Source organism: Ambystoma mexicanum, chromosome 4q (genome assembly GCF_040938575.1).
Source record: "Ambystoma mexicanum isolate Mex_15411 chromosome 4q, UKY_AmexF1_1, whole genome shotgun sequence".
NCBI classification, from domain to species: Eukaryota; Metazoa; Chordata; class Amphibia; order Caudata; family Ambystomatidae; genus Ambystoma; species Ambystoma mexicanum.
In genome coordinates, this window is record NC_090928.1 from 245,605,357 (window position 1) to 245,628,645 (window position 23,289).

The 23,289-nt window shown below is 47.2% G+C and overlaps 1 protein-coding gene across 2 annotated transcripts in view; it reads right to left on the minus strand.

Annotated features, from left to right (window-relative positions):
* DHX57 (DExH-box helicase 57) overlaps window positions 1-23,289 on the minus strand; it is a 1,970,484-nt gene that overhangs the window by 779,868 nt on the left and 1,167,327 nt on the right. For both annotated transcript variants that reach the window (XM_069607794.1, XM_069607793.1), the window contains exon 14: window positions 16,970-17,066. In XM_069607794.1, coding sequence (XP_069463895.1) covers window positions 16,970-17,066 — 97 coding nt within the window. The remainder of the gene's footprint in view (window positions 1-16,969; window positions 17,067-23,289) is intronic.

A 23,289-nucleotide genomic window follows, 5' to 3' on the forward strand; every position in this document is an offset into this window, starting at 1 on the left:
TCGAGTTTGCTGCCGTGGCAAAGAGATCGATCTGGGGACGGCCTAATTGTCTGAACAGGTGAGACAACTGCTCTTGCTCTCCCATTTGTGGTCGCACAGCAGCTCTCTGCTGAGGGTATCCGCTACGGTGTTCTTGACGCCCGCTAGGTGAAACAGGACGAGGAAAATATTTTGAAGAATTTCCCAGTGCCACAAGGCCTGAGCTTCCAACGAAACAGCAGGTGATCGGGTCCCGCCCTGCTTCCTAATGTGGAACATTGTGGTGGTGCTGTCTGTGAGGATCCTCACTACTAGACCTTTTATAAGAGGTAGGAAAGACCCGAGGGCCTAGAACATGGCCCGCAGCTCCAGTACATTGGGTGTGCAGATTCTTCTCTTCCAGCAGCCGGAGGCCCCTAGCGTGGGACTGACCGGTACTGACCGGTGTGAGCCCCCCATTCGCCCAGAGAGGCATCCGTAATGACTGTTTCCTGGAATGGTGGAGTCTGAAACGGGGAACCTTGAGCAAGGTGTGAGCGTGCCCCCCTACCATCGTATGGACTGCCAGAATTCCAGGTTGAGGGGGATTTTGTCTTTTCATTTCCCTGTGAACTGGGGCCACCTGGCGTCCAGGAACTTCTGAAGAGGCCTCATCTACAGCCTGCAGAACGGGGCCAGATGGGTAAAAGAAGACATCACACCCAGTAGTGATTTGATCAATAGGATTGTCGTGGATCTCATTGTGGATAGCCAATGTACCTTCCCCTCGATGGTCAACACCTTCTCCTCCAAAGGGTATGCCAAGGACACCACTGTGTTGAGGCGGGAACCCAGAAAAAGAGCGTCCTGTGATGGTACTATTCAGGGTTTCGTATAGTTGAAGGAGAATCTGAGCTCCGTCATTAGGTGCATGGTCTTCTATGTGGGCTGTATCGACAGGTCCTGAGAACACGACCAGATGAGCCAGTCGTCCAGGTAAGGGTACATGTGTATGCCTTTGAGGTGCCACTGGGGCCAAGCCTTTTGGGAAAACCCATGGTGCCGATTTTAGGCCGAATGGCAGAGCCTTGAGCTGATAGTGAAGTCTCAGAACTACGAATCGTAGGAACTTTTGATGCTTCGGGTGTATGGGGACATGAAAGTAGGCAACCTCCATGTCCAGATTTGTTATGTAATCCCCTTCCTCCAGTTGGTCGAGCACTTTCTGCAATGTGACCATCCTGAACTTTTGGGATTTTAGGTATTTGTTGAGGCATCTAAAATCCAGGATCGGGCGCCTGTCAAGGAGTTCCCCCCCCTTCTCACCTGGGTCCTGTGTTTGCCGGTGTCTTCGATCGCTGCCTTCTTGCAAACGCTCCTGGTCTTGAACAGTGCTGCTCGAGTCTCGTCTGGTTCCAGGTTGCGTTTAGTTCCGGGAGCGCAGAGTCCAGGAATCCGGGAGTCTGGGAAAAGCTAGTAATGCTCGGAATCAGGAAGGGGGAAAGGGTCAGGAGCGGGTAATAGCACTGGGACAAAGGAAACAATACCGCAAGCTACGAATACACGTCTGAGGCTACTCTGCAATAGCATTGAGACGCGCGGAGCCGCGGAAGGCGTGGTCTATAAATAGATCACGCCACATTCAGCGCATGGAGCGAGCAAGGGCTTCAGCTCTGGACAGCCATGTTGGAAGTAGTACGGAATGTAAGCCCCGTTGAGACAGGGACCAGGAGGTCCAAAAGGGGCGTGATCTGAAGTTCATGACAACGCCACCCTCCCGATTTCTTTCAAACCAGAAATTATTTGCTGTATAGTCCGGAGGCGCAGGGGAAAGGGTTCTATTGCCCCCTTTGCCAGTATGGCTTGCATTTCCTGGAGCAGCTAGGTCATGTGTAGCTCCTTCTTTGCTACAGGGGGAATACAAAAGCACCCATGTTTGAACTCCAGGGTGCACCCCTGACAAAGTATGTCCAGCACCCATTTGTCGGTGGTGATGTCATTCCACGCGTTGATGACATTTGATAGACAACCCCCAATTGGGGTGCAAAAGTGGCGGTCCTGGCCTTGGGCTGAGTCAGGCTTGCTTTGGTGTTTGCGTCTTGCCTTGCGGGCATTGGCGACGCTGTGACCCTCCTCCGAAGGGCTGCGACTGGCCTATGTATGCTTCCTGCGCTGTGCAGCGGGAGGGCTGATGGTAGGAGGTAGAGACGTATCCTCTGAAAGATATGCTGAGCTTTCCCCTTGGGGATCGAAAGGAAGAGGACCAATGCTGTTGGATGGTCCCTAGGTACTCGCGGTCTTCGTGTCTGTTTTTATCACCTGCAGTATTTCATCCCCTACTGTTCCGGATAGGTTATCCCTGTCAAAGGGCATATCGACCACCCTGAGCTTGACGTCAGGTCTAAAGTTGGTGGCTTTCAGCCAGCATTGGTGCCTAAGAACCACACCATTATGAATCTGACGAAAACCTGAATCTGCGACATCCATGGGTACTGTGATGGCGTGGTCGGAGGCCACCTCTCCTTCCTAAAAAAGGGGGAGAGCCTCTGTATTCTTGTCATCCAGCAAGAAACCTAGGAGTGGGCCCAGATTCAACCACAACTCCCCATCATACTGGGCTAGAATGGCCAGACCTTTGAAGGCCTTGATGGTCGATGCTGAGGTGTATATGACACGCTTCCCCATTGCATCTAGCTTCTTTCCTTCTTGGTCTTGTGAAACCATAGATTTGGAGGACGGGTTAGCGGACTGCTTGCTTACTGCGGCTGACACCATGGAATCCGGTGATGGCTGTGATCTGATAAACTTTGTGGCCAAGTCTGGCACCCTGTATTTCTTCTCTAGCTTGTCCTGTTTTGCTGGTGCAGAAATTGAGGTCTTCATCAGCGCAAAGCCTTCCTCCTACACCTTTTCAAGCAAAGGGACAGACAACACCGTCTTCCTGGCCGATGTGTGCTTTGGTAAAGGAAACCCTCCTTTCTCTTTTCCTCAGGCGTTAAATTGAAGATGCCCTTGCCATCATGGAATGGAACGACCCCACCTCATCTGGGGGCGAAGCCCTGTGGGCATCATCGACGCCTATTGGGTCACCATCCGCAGGAATAAAGTAGTCAAAGTCATCCGTGTCTGTGGTGCCGGTATCAGTGTCTGTTGCGGTAGCTGCCTGTGGTGCATCCCCTGCTGGTGCTTCTGGAACGGGAGATGGTGTTGGAGGTCGACTTGGAGTAGCAAAGCGATGCCTGTGCAGAGGCTTTGAAGGGCTGTACCTTGGGTTGCTTCCCGACGTGGCTGCTATTGACGGCAGCCGCTGTTGTATTTCCGAGACCAAAGAACCCAGCAAAGTGAAAATATCTTGAGACATGTCTCAAGTGAGTGGATAATAAAGATTGCCCATGCGACTAGCGCAGGAAGTCTTGATTCTATTAAAGACACAGAGGTGAGCATTATGCTTAAACTTCTTTAATTACTGCTAACCACAGCTTTTTAAATCCTTCCTTTTGTTTCAATATGTTTATTTTTTTTTTATAACTCGTATAACAGAAAAAATGAAACATCATAGCCTTAACTTTGCTAAACTACTTCCCCCATGAGGCTCTTCTGTATGGTAGTCCAATAGCCTCTCTTTCACTGACCAATCAGGTAATCCCTTCTACTATAAGTCACTGTTTCCCTGGGTCCCTTCCTCTTCTTTTTCAGCTCACTCTTCAACTGAAGAAATGTCTAAAATCCAACTGCACTCTCGCATAATCCAAATGAGTCTGTCCTTTCTATCCTTGATAGACTTTTCATATTCTAACTCCACAGTTCTGCTGCCTTCGTACTCTCTAATCTCGGTGATTCTTTTGCTCCTCTCCTATGCAAAAGAGAAATGTGCATGTTAGGGAGGGGAATACAATTCATCACATGTTAAAACCAAGTATTTACGTAAATTGCTGTGAAATGCATTACAGTTCATAACATGAGTCTTACAGCAGTATTCCCGTAGAGTGGGATAATGCTCGCCTCCGTGTCTTTAATAGAATCAAGACTTCCTGCGCTAGTCGCATGGGCAATCTTTATTCTATGACAAGACCGGAGGCGAGCATTATGCTTGTTCAAAGCTTTCTACAACTGCAGCTGCTATATTGGATACTGGTTAGAAGTGAAATGTTTTAAAGACTGAATCGCTAGACCAGTCTGCTGCTTTCATGATCTCTTGCAGCGGAACTCCGACTGCAAAAGCTTGTGAAGCCATGGCAGCTCTGGTAGAGTGCGCACCAAATTTAGACGCGTCTATACCTGCCAATTCCATCACTTCTTTTACCCATCTAGCAATGGTAGCTGACGTAACTGCTTTGTATGGTTTTATACGCGCTATAAGCAACTGGCTAACCCCACCCCCCCGGTCTAACCGCTGCCGTCGCTGCTTCCTAACACTTTATACATTTCGCCACACACAATTTCTCGTTGTTTGGCCAGTATGGGTATGAGATCACTTTAGAAATGGTCTTTGTACGCTGCGCTATGGTAAAGGCTATCCCTTCTGGATAATACATTTTCCTGTCTATCTTTAGGGCTTTAACATCTGAAACTCTTCTACAAGACACTAGGCAGAGGAGTGTAGCTAGTTTGCCTGAGAGTTGTTTATCCGACAGTAAGCTGTTAATCGGCCACTGTTCGAACAGATGTAGGACCTTTTGGACATCCCACAGCGATGAGTACTTAGGCGTAGGAGGTTTGCTCATCTTGACACCCTTTAGCAATCTCGACACAGCGGGGTGTTCCCCTACTGGTACTCCGTCCACTAGTTCATGTCCAGCGGAGATCGCTGATCTATACACTCCCGCAGTCCTGAAAGCTCTCCCTTCAGAGGGGAGGCTGGCTCGAAAATTCACCACTTGGACTACAGGTGCTGAAATGGGAGCTATACTCCTCCCCCTGCACCATGAGTCCCAGGCTTGCCACGCGGAATTATAGCTCCTGATCGTAGATGGGGCCCATGATAAATTGATACGCCTTGTAGCTTCCTCTGAAAGGCCTGGCAAGCGCCATCTATGCCTGAAATTCTGCACGCTATCAATGTTAAGGACTGATCCTCTATCAGAGGATGAGGGGCTCCTGCTGGATCGACCAGCATGTCTGGTCTGTATGCAATCTTCTGTGGAAAATCCGTAGAAAGTTCCATTAGAATTGGAAACCAGGCTTGCGACTTCCACTCTGGCGTCACTATCACTATTTGAGCTCTCTCTCTGCGCACCTTTGCTAGTACCCTCGCCAGCATCGCGAAGGGGGGAAAGGCATAGTGCCTCTGCGACCCCCAATGATGCATGAATGCATCTGTTCCATGGGCTTCCGGGTCCACCTTCCAGCTGAAGTAATTCACAAGCTGAGTGTTCAGCCTCGAGGTGAATAGGTCTATGTGCAAGGGGCCCTATTCTGCTTCCAATTTCTTGAATGTGTCTGTGTAGTTTCCAGTTGCTGTAATCTACTAGGTGTTGGGAGTTCCAGTCCTCCACTGAGTTCAGGGCCCCTGGGAGATGCTCTGCCTTGACTGTGATCATCTTCTGTAGGCAGTAGTGCCATAAATCCTTTGCTAATTCCGCTAACATCCTGGACCTGGTGCCTCCCAGCTTGTTTATATACCTTACTGCAGGTATATTGTCCATCTTGAGAAGGATGCTGCAGTGCGCTTTGTCTCTGGTAAACGCTTTCACTGCGAAAGACCCTGCTAGTAACTCTAGACAATTGATATGTAGTTCCAACTCCTCTTTTGACCATTTTCCGCCTGTCTCTATCTCGCCGCATCATGCTCCCCAGCCGGACCTGCTGGCATCTGATTCTATAACTAACTCTGATATGTCTCCGAAAATGGCGCGGCTGTTCCAAGCTTCCATATTGTGGAGCCACCAGGTGAGCTCTGATTTGCTTTCTTCGTCTAGGGGAACTAGTCAATGGTATCTCCAGCCTTTCCTTAGGTATTTGATCTTCAGTCTCTGAAGAGCTCGATGGTGTAACGGGCCGGGAAATATCGCTTGTATGGACGCTGCTAAAAGCCATACTATCCTGGCTAGATACCGAAGAGAGATCAGCGGTTTCTTGAGTGGTGTTCTCAGATCTTTCTTGATAGCCCTCATTTTTGGAGTCGGCAATTCCAAGGTAGCTTTCTTTGTATCTATAGTGAAGCCCAAGAACTCTAGTCGCTTGGTCGGCGTAAGCTCCGATTTGTCTTTGTTCACTAGAAATCCCAGACTGGAAATTAGTTCTATTGCCCATTGAATTTGCTTCTGTAGGCGATCTTTGTCCTCGGCCATAAATAGGATGTCGTCCAGGTAGACAATCATCTGACACCCTTGTTCCCGAAGTGCTGTCGCAATGGGCCTCATGAGCTTGGTGAACGCCCATGGTGCTGATGCTAGACCGAACGGTAGGCATCTGAATTGCCAGAGTTCGTCTCTCCACCTGAATCTTAGGAAGTGTCAGCAGTAGGATGCCATCGGTACTGTGAGATAGGCGTCTTTCAGATCTAGGCGCGCAAGCCAATCTCCCCTTCTGAGTAAGTCCCCTAGCAGATGAATTCCCTCCATCTTGAAGTGTTTGTATACTAACCAGCTGTTGAGTTCTTTCAGATTGATCACTGGACGAACTTTGTCCTTGCGATGGACTAGGAACATATTGCTCAGGAAGGATTGGCCGCTTCTCGTAGCCCTCTCTATCGCGTTCTTCCTCGCTAAATCCTGGATCTCTGCATCCAATAAAGTTTCTTCTGCCTGTGTCATTTGAATTCTGTGAGGGGGACGATCCTGCACTGGATGATCTAGGAACTCTAGAATGAAGCCTTGTACGGTCTGGAGGACCCACGCATCTGACGATAGATCGCGCCAGTTGTGCAAATAAAGCATTGTCCTGTCCCCCACTGGAGGATAGGTCGCTGCGCGTTCTCTCACCTATGTTGTTGTTCTGGTGTCGGTAATATCCGCGTCCCCGAGAGCCTCGCCCTCTGTTCGGGAAAAAGGCGTCTTGTTGTCGGGTCTCCCAATACTGGGCTCTGAGGCCTTGAGATCTTCTGTTACTGAAACGGCCAGATGAGCGGCCTCTATATCGACCGGGCCCTGAAAAAACTCTCCCCGGGAACACCTTCCTAATGGAGGCCTGCGCTTTCTCCAGCGCCGTGTACGTCCCGACGAACCTGTTAATTTCTTTGACAAATGCCTCTCCGAACAGGAGTCCTTGGGCACTTTCCCCAGCTTCGTAAGACGCCAGGTCTCCTAGTTTGTTATCAATCTTCAGCAGAGTCGATCTGCGTTGCTCTGAAGATATTGCGCAGTTTGCGTTGCCTAGCACGCAGACTGCTCTCTGTGCCCATCCTGCTAAAATGAGTGGGTCGACTGCTTCCCCAGTGTCTTTAGCCCTAAGTCCCTAAGTCCATTATCTTCGCTATAGGGCCGGCCAGGTCTAGCAGTTTATCCTGGCACGTCTTCCATGTCCTATCCATGCCTTTTCTGGTGTCCCTCCCTGCCTTCGTAATGAAGGTTAGCATTTTTGCATCGAGCTCGGGTGTATCCGCTACTTTCCCTGTCAGCTCTGGTCTCGGACACTCGGATCTGAGTCTGAATCTAATATCTTTCTCCATAGGCTTTCTCATTTTTTGGGACATGTAAAGGGCTACTCTTGGTGATGGCGTCCAGTCCGTCGATCTGGGCTGCCTTATGGTGTCCGGTTTGAACATGTGTGGTATGTCCTCTTCATCCAGAGGGGTCTCCACACCGCTGGCTTTAGGCTCGCTCGCACTCTTCTTCTGCGAGACTACGCTCACTTTGCTTATGCTCTGATCATCATCCTCTTCCTGTTCCTGATCTGAGTGTTCCGAGGATGATGAGGCATCCCCTATATTTTTCGCCCCTTGGGTAGGGGGTATGAGGTTGGGCAAGGCTGTCTTTGTAAGAAGGGCGCTTTTAAGCCTATGGAAAGCATCAGCCACCTCTAGGGACTTATCCTTCCCTGTATCTGTGCTTGGGGGAGTAGAGGAGTGTTTCCTCTTCCGGGCCACTTTCCTCCCCTTCTCACCTTGTGTCAGAGGCTCTTGTGTGGAGGTTCCCTCACCGGGGTCGTCGAGCGTGCCAGCTTTCTTGCCCAGCATTTCTTCCAGGACTAATAGCCTGTCTTGTAGAGGCTTGACTCCCAGTGCTACAGCTTGAACCAATGAGTCGCCTAGCACTTTCTTGAAGCTATATGCGAGGTCTAAATCTTCTCCAATGTATTCCACCTCTTGCTCCGGTTCTCCTTCACTCCAAGCCCCATTATCCATGCTGTATGCCATGGTATTGTTTGTGCCTCACAGAGGATAGCTAACAGGTCGAGTGCTGTAGCACCTCTTAGTTAATGGCAATGGAAAATATTATTATTATATTTTATTTTTTTAATTTCTTTTTATGTTTTCATTGCCTCTGTTGTGCGCAGGCGAACCGCTAATAAATGAGCGAGGTTCGCGCGTTCGGGAGTGAAATAAGGAGCGTGCAACCGCCCATCCGCTTTCTCTGTGTGCGAATCGTTCCCTGCGGGGAATTTCAGCAATGCGCATGCGCGCGCTTCCTTGTTTCTGAGGGGAGTGGGGCTTGTCGCGTATTACGCGTTGCCCTCGATAAACTCTGTTTTGCCAGTGCTCGCTTGCGGCTGATTGGCCGAGCCCTAAAGCGAGTGAGATCACTCACATGCTCGGCAGTCAGCCGCACTGAAAAGTCAACACTTTCTCCGCGAAACCACGCAATGGTTCACTAATGGTATGCGCGCGCTTCATACATATATAAACTTAATATGATGACGTTCTAAATTGGAAAAAACAGCATAACAAGGCACTGTTAGAAATGGACGTCACTTATCTGTGGTGCAGCAAAAAAGAAGAGGCAGGGACCCAGGGACACAGTGACTTATAGTAGAAGGGATTACCGGATTGGTCAGTGAAAAAGAGGCTATTGGACTACCATACAGAAGAGCCTCATGGGGGAAGTAGTTTAGCAAAGTTAAGGATATGTTTCATTTTTTCTGTTATACGAGTTATACAAAAAATATATATATATTGAAACAAAAGGAAAGATTTAAAAAGCTGTGGTTAGCAGTAATTAAAGAGGTTTAAGCATAATGCTCACCTCCGGTCTTGTCATAGAATGAGAGAAAGACAGTGTTCAAGCTTTTAAAGCAAGACTGCTTTCTTTTTCTTACCGAGGATTCCCAGCCTGACAGCGGGGAATTTTCATGAGCACGTTAATCCATGCCAGATCCCATGCTGGAGAATCTGTTACATCATAGAACCTGTGATGCTCTAACAGAGAATGTTATGTTTAAAAACTGAGGGTTGTCAGTTGGAGGCTTGTCAAGAGAGAAGGAAGACTGCAGCCTTGTATCTGTTATAATAATAAATGGTGTTCACGTACCTAGTGGCTCCAGCAGCTTCATTATACAGTGTTATATCTCAGTGACATTGAGTGATATATTTGGGAATCCCAATGAGGAAACTATGACCCTTTACATTAGACTGGGTCAACTAAAATTTGATTTTCCATCCGGACATATTGAGACTAATTAAAGCCCCCTTTCGTCTAGAGAAAACACAAACATATGGGCATCTTCCAGACCCCATCCTAATAAGTTCAGACTGTGATAAAAATAAAGAACTTATATATTGCAGTGGTTGCCGCACTATGGTTAAAGTATCAAGTTCCCTAGGAAACCCTAAAATTGAATTGCTAATAACTATTGAATCGCAGGACAGATTTGGCTGATATTTTTCAAACAAAACAGCTTGTCAGGGCCCCTCTCCACGCAGACTTTTGGGAAAGATTTGTACATTTTTTTAAAATGTTTTTAAGACAGCAAAAAAAAAACTGTTTTCAGCCTACTCCCATCCATTTCCCCATAGAGATGAAGTCCAAATTACTGTGCAGTGCGCACAGCAAAACCAGATGAACGGAATTGAAGGTACGAAACAACTTGGGTACAAAGCATTGACTCAATTTCCGGGAGGGGTCTGAGGTTATTCCGCCCAGTAGTTGTTAAAATATATGACAGAGAGGGGGATGCCACCTGCTCCCAAAATTATAGCTATATCTCCCATGGTGCTTTGCAGCAGAGAGGCTTTTTCAGAAATGAAAAAGCCACCATTTTTTTGTGCTCGATCTGAGAGATAACCGGGGTCCATGTACAAAATAACCAGCGTTAGCCAAAAACAACAAGTGGAAAAATTGCCATTTGGAGGAGGAAAAGGAATGAAATGGCATCAGGCTAGAGGTGGGGGGGGAGGTTGAGCGGCTACCATGTGAAATTGGTGGGTGGGGGTTGTGAAGGCATCATGAAATACGACACAGACAACAGACTTAAAGTTTAAAAAAAAGAGGTTTATTTAACTGAAATGTCAGGATGGTTGAAGGCCTAACTTGCTCTATACCAGAATAGACTATGTCAAAGAGTTCAACTTAAACGTCTGTTCATGTCCATTACCTATCCTTGCCCTCACAACTATATTAATCCAATGTGTAGGGATGTTAAACTCAAAAGAAACAGTGTTTAACTCAAATTTCTGCGCTTCTTTCAGCACACAGCTTTCTCACAGCTCCCCTTCCACTAGCATAAGAAAGTTACATGAAAGAAAAAGTCTCAAGGTTTATCTTCTTCAGTTCAAGGCAATATAATGGCAGAAAAATCCTTGGGGTTTCCCATCCCCAAGTTTTAAGTAGTAAAATCCAAAACAAAAGGTATCTCAGGATTCTGTTCCCAAGGCAACAAGTATAGTTCAAAAGGGTTGCAAAGGTTTTGTTGAGCTGGTTTCGTTATGTCTTTAGCTCTCACCAATCGGGATTCTCTGGTCTACGCGCACTTACTAGACCAGACAGTCCACCCGTCACAGGTCACGCAACCACTCTTATGAGGCTGGTTTTGAGATCTCCTTTGTTTTCACTTTTCAAGATCCTCTGGGCTAGGCACAGTTCTCAGCCCAATATACAAGTTCCTTGGCACTTTCTCCTGTGCACCAAGTCACCCTTACTTGACTCTGCTATGTTGTTCTTGCGGCTTTTAGGATACAATCGTATATCCTTTGGATTTTCCCATTGCCTCTTGGCTCTGCCACAATGTATCACACACCCTTCACCTAGCAGCAGTCTTGCCACACTGCATTCATTCATTAAAGTTCATTGTTCATGTTTTCTTAAGTCTTTACTGCGGCCAGTTGTAAGGTTAGATGTAATTCACTGTGCAATACTGCTTTACTATTGTTGTTGTTTATTTATTTATATAGCGTGTAAACTCCTGAGGTATCTAGGTGCTTCAATTTAAGAGATTAGTTTCAGTGCTTAGAGTTACAGAAAAGGAAGCATAATAGGTGAATTACAACATCGTACAACACATCATAGACAAAGTGCAAAGGAGAAGTACATGGTGATCCATTGAGCCTGACCCCATGTTATAGGGCGACAGCAACACACAGGTGCAAAGTCAAATCAGTGGGAAAATACATGGTGCATGCCCCATGTTGCAGTGCTGGTAAACAAATAGGGTCTGACCTTCCAAAAGTAGATTTATTAGCACACTTGATTTTGGTGCGATTAGATTAACTGAAGGGGAGGCTCTTATCAAATTCGCCTCCAGGACCAACAAATGTTGAACCCTAGAATTGCTCTGGATATTCAAAAATCTATACTCATGGCTGACCTAATTGGAGTGAGAAGCACCAATAAGGAGAAAGAACAACAACTCTGAAAAGCCACCATTTGACTTAGTAGCCACTATTTAATTGGAAAACAAATGTAAGGATGTCAATATATGATTTGTTCACAATAAATGACATTCATACATACAAATTCATATAATCATAAATGAAACAGGAAAAACATGGCAAAAACAATGCCCCAAGTATGAGTAAAGAACGCACTTCTGAACAAGATTTGCTACAAATGTGTAAAAACAACAGATATAAAGCAGAATTTTGGTTCTGTAAACATGATCAGCAAGAAAGCGTTGTTTTGCCTATATCATGTAAAGTGCATGGAGAAAAGTGAAGTAACCACCCACGGGAATCCAACCTGTTCACGTCAGGTAGGGAGGTTTTCTCAATCCTATCGCCTAAGAACAAACTTTCTTATAGTTCTAAACCAGTTCAAAGGGAAATATTTTCCTGGTGGGTTGGGGGATCAGTCAATGAATACTGTGGGTGTGTAGAGACCAATCCAAGCTCAACGTCGGAAGCCGTATTCCTGATGTTTTGGGAAGGACCGCAGATCGAATGCATGTCCAGAAACATTTCAGCGGGCAGTAGAGGCTACCTTCATCTGGACCTACGGATGTCGCTCTTAAAAGGACGCTTCTGTGATAACTGGTGTTGATATGACTTTTATGTAGGTCAAGTAGTGTAGATCACCCTGCGACGGGAACCACTGGAAGTGTTTGTGGGTGCCAGGAGGGAGCTCTAACGAGGAGAGAGAATTCCAGCTGAAGACTAGTCTGGAACTTTTGTGTCATGGAGTCACATCGGATGGAGTCACTCTACAGGGAGCAGTAGCCCTGGAAAGTGCTGAGGAATTCAAATGGCGCCAATAGTGCGCTGGAAACGATCAGTGGGCCTTAGGGAGAAACCACGGTTCAATGGCATTCCGAGGAAGCCAGGCGGCGTCCCAAGCGGTGTATTTGTTGCTGTGGCAACCGGAAAAATGGTTTTCGTTTGCGAAAGTCCAGCAATGGGCAAATACATGGTGCCTACCCCATGTTGCAGGGCGGCAGCAGCACACAGATGCAAAAGTCCAGCAATGGGCAAATACAAGGTGCCTACTCCATGTTGCAGGGCAGCAGCACATAGATGCGAAAGTCAAATCAGTGGGCAAATACATGGCGACTACCCCATGTTGCAGGGCAGCAGCAGCACACAGATGTGAAAGTCCAGCAATAGGCAAATACACAGGGCCTACCCCATGTTGCAAGGCGGCAGCAGCACACAGATGCAAAAGTCCAGCAATGGACAAATGCAAGGTGCCTACTCCATGTTGCAGGGCAGCAGCACACAGATGAGGAAGTCCAACAATGGCGAATACATGGTGCCTACACCATTTTACAGGCCAGCAGCAGCATGCAAATGCACAAATTAATTAGGGGGCTCTATCGAGCTTGGAAGAGTGGGATGGGGAGGAGGAAGGGGGAAGACTTCAAGAGGGGTGGGGGCACATACAGTATCACAGGCGATCAGTGGGGTGGGGCACACGCAGCATCACAGGCGATCGGGGAGCGGAAACACACAGCATCACAGGCGACCAGGGGGGTGCACACACGGCATCACAGGCGACCTGGAGGGGGGCACACAGCATTACAAGTGACCGGAGGGGGCTGTGGGGGCACACAGCATCACAGGTGACCAAGGGGTGTGTGGGGGGGCATAAAGCATTACAGGCGTCCAAGGGGAGGCACACACAGCATTACAGGAGACCAAGGGGGGCGCACAAACAGCATCACAGGGGACCAGGCGGGGCATGCGCAGCATCACAGGCGACCAAGGGAGGGAGGGGGCACACAGCATTACAGGCGAGCGGGAGGACAGGGGGGCACACAGCATTACAGGTGACCAAGGGGGGGGGCACACAGCATCACAGCCGACCAAGGGAAGGGGGGCACACACAGCATCACAGGTGACCAGGGGGGGGCACACACAGCATTACAGGTGACCAAGGGGGGGGGGGGGGCACACAGCATCACAGCCGACCAAGGGGGGGGGGGGGGGGCACACAGCATCACAGCCGACCAAGGGGGTGGGGGCACACACAACATCACCGGCGACCAGGTGTGGGGGGGCGCGCACACAGCATCACAGGCGACCAGGGTGGGTAGCGTACTTGAAGTGGACAGCGGCCCCCGTTGCAGGCCTTGGGTGTTACGGCCCGTCTCCCGCCTCCCTGTTGGGATTGATGGAAAAGCACCAGCCAGCTAATTGGGAGGGGGAGCAGGCTCAGCAGCAATGGAGGGCTAGTGCAAATACTGCACGGCGGCCATCTTGGTAGGGCAATGAGGCCCGGGCAAAGCACAGTGTGCAGGTGGCAAAAGGAAGAAAAACGGGCCACATCAGGGTTAAGGCAGCGGTCCACGGAGGCAACATTTCTAGTTTAAATTATTTTTGAAATATGCAAGGGGATCCCACTCCCTCAGGCCGAGATGCACGCAGCAAGATGCATAGCCAGTTATATTCTGACCGCGTGTGAGGGGACAAGGGAGGTCCCAAGGAAACAAGATGCAGGGGTGGAGAGAGGAGCTCTGCAGCAGGTCTTCTGTCTGGGCTGCAGGAAGTCAGTGGAAGTCCTATGATCTCAGTTTCAATCCAGAGTTCGAATAAAAAAGTATTCTTAGGTTTTGTAATCAAAATCAAGTTGGAAGGCACACTAGTATTGTTTCAAGGTAAAGATGTTTTAAAGTTTGTTATTCATTTTATTTGTTTACCTAAATGATACCTTCTTTATAATGTGATGTTCAAAAATCAAAGTCGCATAAAGGTTGGTATTCAGTATATTTGTATTCCTTGTAATGTTAAGTTTTCATATAGTTTGGTATTCAGCATACATTGGTTTCTTGCAATGTTATGGTTTCATGTAGTTTGGAATTCAGTATACCTGGGCTTCTTGTAATGTTAAAGGTTCATGTAGTTCGGTGTTCCGGTTCCTTGTAAGATTAGGTTTTCAAAAGGTTCAACATTTATTATGTGGACGGGCACTTGCCTGTGGTCCTTTTCGGAGCTCCCAAATTCTTACATGTGATCTGACAATTACCAGCGGCTTGCTCCTGCTGCCTGTGGGTCGTCCTGGAGCTCAGTGGTGTTCTCGTCTCCCGCTGACACTCACCAGCGGTCTGCTCCTCTTCCAGGCGCCTCTTGTGGCAGTTCCCACTCCACTTCTGGATGGGGAACACCGCTGATGCGAGCCATGCTCGCCTCGCTGCTTCTAATGAATCCAGGCAGCGTCCTGTAAGGTCTGGGTCTACCGGTGTCCTGGTTTGGCATCCAGTCCCTCCATGACGGTCCCTCAAGGAGAGGATCACTTGCTGGTCTCTCAGCTTGTCCTTCACGGCTCTCTGATCTCCTTGCGGACTCTCTCATTTTATACACCTGCAGCCCTCTAATAGGTTGCTTGTGGGTCAGGGTAATTAAATCTGCCTGACCATGGTTAGGCAGACATTCCTGAAATTCTCAGTGTTTGGGATGTAGCTTCCTCGTCTCAATACCTAAATGGTGAAGAGGAGTACTCTTCATTGCTCCTAGTGGTCTCTTTACTGTCAGGTGGTGTGTGTTGAATCATGAGGGGAGTTGGCTTGTAACAGCCTATAAAGGTTGGGGGAGTGTTAGGTTGACTATTACTAAGAAAAGGGGGATAACATGTGTCGCCTAGGGAAATCCCACTCCCAATCCTCAAGGTCCCTCCACCCAGGTGATCCTCCCTTGTTTTTCCATCCCCAGGTCAGGATCCAAAGGCGATGGCCTTTCCCTGGCCACCTGCATAGAAGATCCAAGGGGAGTAGGAGTGAGAATACCCGCAGGTTTCTCAGAGGGGGAAGTCCAGAGCTCAAACGTTTTCTCATATCTGGGGTTATTTTTTGCATGTCTGGGGTTATAGTAGTTATGAATAACCAGGGTTATTTGTAGTTTTGTAGTACATTCTAGTGGGGTTCTACTAATCAGGGTTATGGGAAAAGGTTTTAAAAAATGTGATTAAAACAACAACAACAAAAGTGGAATGTTACAGCTACAATGAGGTGGGGTTAATGGGTGTGGCCGAAAGACTATGGTCACTGGGTTAAAGGATCTGAATGGTGCAATATGGAAAGTGGGCCCGAAAGACATGTAGAGGCCATGGCTAGTGGTCTGTAAAAAAACTATGGTATAACAAAACTCTTCAAAATCACTGAAAAAACATAATTAAGGTGCAGTTAAATTGTGCAGATTTAACGCAACAAAACTCTTGAAATTCAGCAGATGTGGGAAGTCATGACCAATTTAACTTGCGGGGTTCCCGTGGCAAAGCCCAAGAGCACATACATATTATAATAGATTCATAATGACATACAAAGTGGCATTATGGAGGACATCAATGTCAGCGTGCCGATTTAAGGTGGTCAGGACTTCCCACATCCGCTGAATTTCAAAGATATTGTTGTGTTAAATCTGCACAACCTAACTGCACCTTAACTAAGGGTTTTCAGTGAATACATGCATTGTGTGTGTTCTGTAGGTCTTGTTTCGTCATAATAACCTGAAGGGCTAAAGATGGCCAGCATGACTCAAGGTTCTTATCTGTAATCTGGTCATTTCCACACCTTTCCCACATTTATTGGCAAGTTTTTAAATTATGTCATCCACAGATGGTGAAATGGCCTTGAAAACGCCATTTGCCTGCGTAGATTTAATCCCCCTAACTCCTGCCTCCCTGAAGAATCAGACAATAGTAACCGCCAAGTTCACAGACTGTCAGTGAAGACTGAACCCATTGCTACTGGACACTGTATAACTCTCAAGATACAACACTAATCCACAATGATGGAGGTATCCCTTATGAAACGATATCGAGGGAATCACGGAATGAAGTCAAGAGTCAAATCCACTTAATGTTCAATCACACTATTCAAACAAAATTCATTTGAATACAGTGAATCTACATGGAAGGTATTTATGAATTCGGTAGATATCCAAAAAACCTGATGTGGTTGGGGGTTCTCAGAGACCAGACATTGCAATCACTGAGATAGAAGTTGCACACATTCTATAATTTCTTTGAACATTTTAACCTGGAAGTTTTTTTACTTTATATTCACATAGCCTGCAATTGTGCGACATTAAATATGTAGTAATATAACTTATCAATAGACATATCATTTAAATTGCTTAGCACTATGTTTGGCCCAAACAATGTATACATTTAGAAAGGAAAATGAACTTCATTTAAGTAAATCATGGCATGCATTTCCACATATCTAAAAGTAGTAAAAAAAAATACACTTTTATAGAGGGTTTCTTACTTACCGCTTATTACGCCGGTTACTGAAAAAAGCATTAGATTGCAGCTGTTCATAAAGTGCCTTAATTTCTGCCAGACCGGGCAAGAATACCAATACGGCACCTACATGGAAAATACACAATTCATTAGCATTATGGAAAATAACTTACTGAATGCAAGTTTGGTTAATGCTAGGGTTTCAAAGTCAAACTCTTATTCAGTGCTGTAATACTTGCGGGTTTGGGCACTGTCAATAAATAAACAAATTATGATGAGCACATTCTGCTGCAGTGTGTAGCCACATTTAATATAAGAGATATTGTGAGGGTGTGGAAGGAGACTGACAAGGAGGGGTTATTATGTGGGCTATACACTTTTACTATGTAACTCATGAAAACCTCTCTCTCCCTTCGTTTACCCTAACTCAACCTAGGAAAACTTTAGTGAGCTATCAGAACGTCTGTCAAAAGTGAAGTTTGTCTTTCCTTCAACAGGAGAATTACTCCCTTCTCCTGGTTTTTTGTTTCAGTCTTACAGTAGAAGTAACACCTTTAATGTCCCATCACAAGGGAGCAGGGGAATTACTCCCTTCTCCTGGCTCTTCTATAAAAGGACTCAACAGTGGTCTTTAAGCACTCTTGCAGAAACTTAGATTAGACTCTTTAACTCCTTCAAGGAAGTAGAAAAACTCTGCCTTATTTGGCTTCCATTAAAACCCTGATGACGGATATCTTTTCTAAGGTTCTCTATATCTTTCTTATATGTCTCTCTACTGGTTTCTATATCGTAATGAGGTGATTGTTTCCCAAAGCTCTTAGACTTTCCAATGCCGTTTGTTGGGCCACAGTGACAAGGGAGACAACTCCTGATGCCCTCTGTTTTAACAGAGGTATATGATTAATCACTTTGATGTGGGAGATAGCTCCCGTTCTACTCTGCTTGTGCAGTGGTATTGGACAGACCACTGAGACGAGGGAGATAGCTCCCAATATACTCTGCTTGTGCAGTGCTATTGGGCCGACAACTGGGACGAGGGAAATTACTCCAGATGTACTCTTCAATAATTTTCAAGACCTTTAGGGGTTCTTAACAGTACACGCCATCTGTGTCTTTCCTCCCGAGCAGCTTACCGGTTTTTCCTGGGGTTTGATGTCGTCCTCGTTCTCCAGGACACCGCCCACGGCCTTGTTGCCGTCTGCCACTTGCGATGCGCTCTGCGCGGTTATGGTACTTGCAGCAAGGCCAACACGGCTCTGCATGGTTTTAGGCCCTCCGGTGTCGACACCATTTCCGGACCGCACGGTCCACCAACCCACAGGTCGCACCACCGGGGTCTTTCCTCCAGCTTGCTCGCAGGCCGACTCCTATTAGACCTGAACAGGACTCGACTCTCCGACATCGTCTCTCGCACTGCTGCCACAGTCCTGCCACAAACTTCTGCTTCTCCCGGTTTGAAACTCCCTGGCTCCCCTTCTGCTTCTTTGTCCTATTTCTTTTCTTGTAGTCCTTCTCCTTTTATCTTGCTCTATTGGGTCCTCCCCTGCGGAACACTGCAATGCTTCCTCTAGTTCCATAGAGCAATCATCATGTTTCCTATGGGGCTACCTAGTTACAATACATGGTTGGATTTTCATATGGTTATTCCATATGCTTCTCAAGTTCTTCTTCACACCAGTAGGTTTTACATTGGTCACAGCAATGGCTTTACTAGAACACATGGTTCCACTATCAATGTTGGGAGAAAAGGGTGACCATGAGGGTAGGGAGTTATGTGACAGTTTTAGAGAGGCATTTCCCCAGGTAGATGTCCTTATTTCCGGCAGGGGAGCACCTCCCTATGAGGTTCCACTGCATATTACCACCCCCAAGGGGGACTATCAGGTAGCAGCCTTACCTCCCTAGCCTCATAGGAAAGAGCTCCTTCCCCTCGGGAGAAGTGGGAGACCTGGGGGGCGGTGTTGCGCGGCATGCCAAGCTGGCGTACTGCGCTTAAGCTCTGCATCGAGTGGGGGATTCACTTGTATCAGTGTGGTATGCATGGACATTCAGAGCTGCAAAGTAAGGCTCTAATACCCAAGTGGTGGGGGCACACTCAGTGCAATTGTGATGAAAACGGCACTGTCTGTGCCATGATCGACGCAGTTAACCAGCGCTGCCTGAGCATCTGAGTCGGGGAAATAAGGCCTCCACTGAAGCCCTGCCCTGTCACAACACGGGTCATTGGTAGGGAGTGTAATCGCCTGGCTACAGAAGGTAACTGGAGCAGAGACGCTTCGGAGTACAAAGACTGCTATGGCCCGGCGCGAAGAACCTGCGGAGCATTACCCATAACAACATTGACGACATCATTAAAGCCTGCGAACGTCTCCAGCAGCGGCTATCACTACTTCTCATTAATCTCCTATGCCCCACATGAAAGGCACTCCTGCGGGTCCCGATCACGCGGGAAGAGGATCATATAAGCAGGGGCACAAGCACACTCACCCTTGGCTGGGACGTAGCTTATCCAGGCTGGAATTCATCACGCAGACCTGGGATGCAATAGTGTGATCGCGACGCTGGCAATTGGCTATATCAGTCCCTGGGAGTGGTTAAGCGTGGCACTGGCGCAGCGCAGTATAGCAACTACGCCTCTTCATGCAAACTGACTGGCCTACACAGGCAAATACCGGGCTATACTGGGCCAGAAAAAAGTGGCTCCTTCTCCAGTCGACTGCTTCTCCAATTGCCACAAGTTAACACACCAAGTGTACAAAGGCAACATAAACACGAACACAAGACATCATGACAAATGGTGCGGGCACAAGAAAGGAGGCACAATTGTCTGGTTCACGAAACCCTCGGAAATGACAGGAGAGGCATCAGGAGGACAGGAACTAGCGGAGGCAACCCACGCCCCAGCACCTATCGATCTGCAGGGCGTGATGGACTCAATGCAACAAGGCTTGGCTGCAATAAACGACAAGCTGGATGGCATAACGACCAATGTCACGTCAATCCGCGCCCAACTGGAAAAAGCGGCCCAGCGCATAGCAGAAACTGAGACCCGCATTAGCAGCACTGAGAAAGCAGTTAAATCACTGCAGGACACGGACTGCCTTATCTAAGGACATGAGCTATATGAAAGATGTGTGAGGATCTTGAATCGAGATCACAGAGAAATAATGTGCGCATTACAGGAGTCCCTGAAGATGCACTCACTGGTAACATGGAGAAAGCAGTTGAGGAACTGTTACGAGAACTTATAGGAGATCCTGGGTGGTCCCCACTGTTTGTGATAGAACGGGCCCAAAGGGCACTAACTGCGAAACCCAAGCCAGGAGGCTACTCGAGAATGATAATAGCTCGCCTGATGAATTACCATGACAGAGACCTGGTACTTTGAGCTGCTCGTGAGAAACAAGAGCTGAAGCTGGGATCCAATACTGTATGCATTTTTCCAGACTATACTATAGCTGTGCAACAAGAGCGGTGCACTTTTGCTGGAGTCAAAAAACTCCTTAGGGAACGTGATATTGTTTATGCTTTTCCCAGCTAGGCTACGGATACAACATAATAATTAGACCTTTTTTTTCACTCCCAGAGGAGGCAACTGCGTACATAGAGACTCATATCCCATTACCTTCCGGACGTGGGTCTGCAGAAACTTGATAATGTATTGGGTAACACCCACCTGCCTTAATTCAGTAATGATGTGTTGATAGTATTGAATCAGTAATTACCTTGTACTACCTATGCAAAGCCCTCTTCTGGGCATCAATACAGTCCCCTCACTCATAGCTGCGACTGTCCACCCTGATGTGAGTGCAGGCTCTAGTTTGGTTAGATTGGGTGGAAGGGGGAGGAGCGGAGGAATGTACATGGTCAAAGTTTGGGGGACTATGAGGGAGGGGGTGGGAAGGTTGAGGGTTAAGTTGGGGAGAAAATGTTTTAAAATGCACATGGTAAAAAAGTTAAGATTAGTGGTTACATGGAGGGACACGCTAACAAAGATGGACAAAGCAATAGATACGGGATGATACCCAACGGGAAAGAAGGTTCCACTATTAAGATACTAAGCTGGAATGTACGAGGCCTGGGGTCACCAATAAAGTCTCAGAAGGTTATTTTATATGTTAATAGACTTAGTGTAAAGATTTTGTTCCGCCAAGCAACCCATATGCTAGGTCACCCGGCCCACTGTATTGCACCAGGATGGAGGGGGGGGGGGATCAGAAGTATTATACGTCATATTCCACAAAAGCATGCAGGGTGATTATACTTCTACATCGCTCCCTCTCTTTCAAGCACTACAAAACTAAGTGATGAACAGGGAAGATTTGTATTTGTACACAGGAAGTTGGCTAACTGCATGGTTCTCCTACTTAATGTATATGGCCCCCATATAGACCACCCAGACTTTTACAAGGACATGTTTCAGGAATGTGCTAAATACCAAACAGCACTGGGCCTGTGGAGAGGACTTTAATACCCATATACACCTAAAACTCGACCGCACCTCTGCAACGGCTAGGTCTCACACTAATGCAGCTCGCACTCTTCTGGCACAAATCGAGGACCTGGGACTTGTAGATGTGTGGCGGGCATTGACTGCCACTCAGCGTGGTTACACATTCTACTCTTTAGTGCATGATATCCATTTGCGCATGGATCTATGGTTAATCACACACAGATTATTAAACTGGACCTTGGATTGCCGGATACTCCCTAAAACTTTGTTTGACCACTCTCCGATTCTATTGACTATACATGTACACGGACAAGTAGAAATAAGAACACAATAGCGCTTTAATCCAGCAACGTTAAAGGACGCAGTATTTAGATTAAATAAAAAGGACCACATTATAAGCTACTTTGAGAACAATGAAGGTTCGGTCACCACACAGGCTGCATTGTGGCAGGCATTGAAGGCCTTTATTAGGGGCATAGCCATCTCGACAGAACATGGGCTATTGCAGGATATTAGAAGTGAATTAAAGAGGTGTGAGTCCGCACTACCACAAATGCAGCAGAATTACGTGACTGACCCATTACCGACAATTAGACAGGACATTACGCTAACCCTGGATAAATATTGCGATATAGCAATTAGGGAACTGCGTTATTTTGATAGACCAGCAGCTGCGTGTCACTATGGGGACACGGATTGGCCAGGGAAAATTGCTAGCATGCGCAGTCCGTTTCGATAAGGCTAGTTCCCACATTCCCTGTATAATTCAGCCTGATGGTTCTGTGGCGAATCTAGATGCAGACGTAAATGCAGTGTTCTATGATTTTTATGCTGCATTATACACCCCGAAGAGGGAAGCTACGACCACAGAAATCAACGTCTATTTAACTGGAATTCCCACAACTCTTCTATCAGCCGAGGTACAAAGGTCACTGGAAGCACCCTTAGATATAACCGAGGTTAGAAAAGCCATCAAAGATCTCCCGAAGGGGAATGCACCGGGATCCAACGGGATGGATCGCCAATTTCTATAAAGAATTCATGGACGAGCTAGCCCTCTGTCTAATGCAGGTCTGGTCGGAAGACCTAGAAACCGGGACCCTACCAGAATCGATGTACGAACCCATTATTATTTTACGTCTCAAACCAGGCAAGGCTGCTAATGAATGTGGGTCCTAGAGGCCACTGTCATTGGTGAACACGGATGCTAAAATATTTGCGAACATTCTGGTGTCACGATTAACCCCACTAATGCCACACATGGTACATGAAGACCAGGCAGGCTTTATTCCAGAGAGGTCAACGGCATTGCATTTACGTCGGATGTACAATATTATCTCACATGTGCCACAGGACAGCCAAGGTGTGGCGGTGTTGGACATGCACAAGGCATTCGAGACAGTGTCCTGGCCCTTCCTATTTCAAGTACTCAACAATTAAGGATTCTGGCCTAATTTTAGAAAATGGATGAAAGTGTTATATTCGCAACTATATGCAAGAGTATACACCATGGCATACTGTCCTCCACATTACGGCTGGAAGGGGGCCGCAGACAGGTGTGCCCATTGTCACCCCTATTGTTTGCCTTGGTTCTAGAACCGTTGGCAGACTTGATAGGCACCCGCTTTAGGAACGCTGATATTCATATAAACGGCCGACCTGAACTTATCACCCTATATCCAGATGATATAATGTTATATGTGAGGGATACGGAACATTATTTGCAAAGAATATTAACAGCGGTGCGTGAATTTGGTAGATATTCGGGCCTTAGACTGAACAGTGGTAATTCTGAAATATTTCCATTAACGGGAGGCACGCGGGAACCCACGTACGCCTTTGGCCTTTGATGGTCACCTCTGAGCATTAGATACTTGGGGATAGAAATAGCATGCA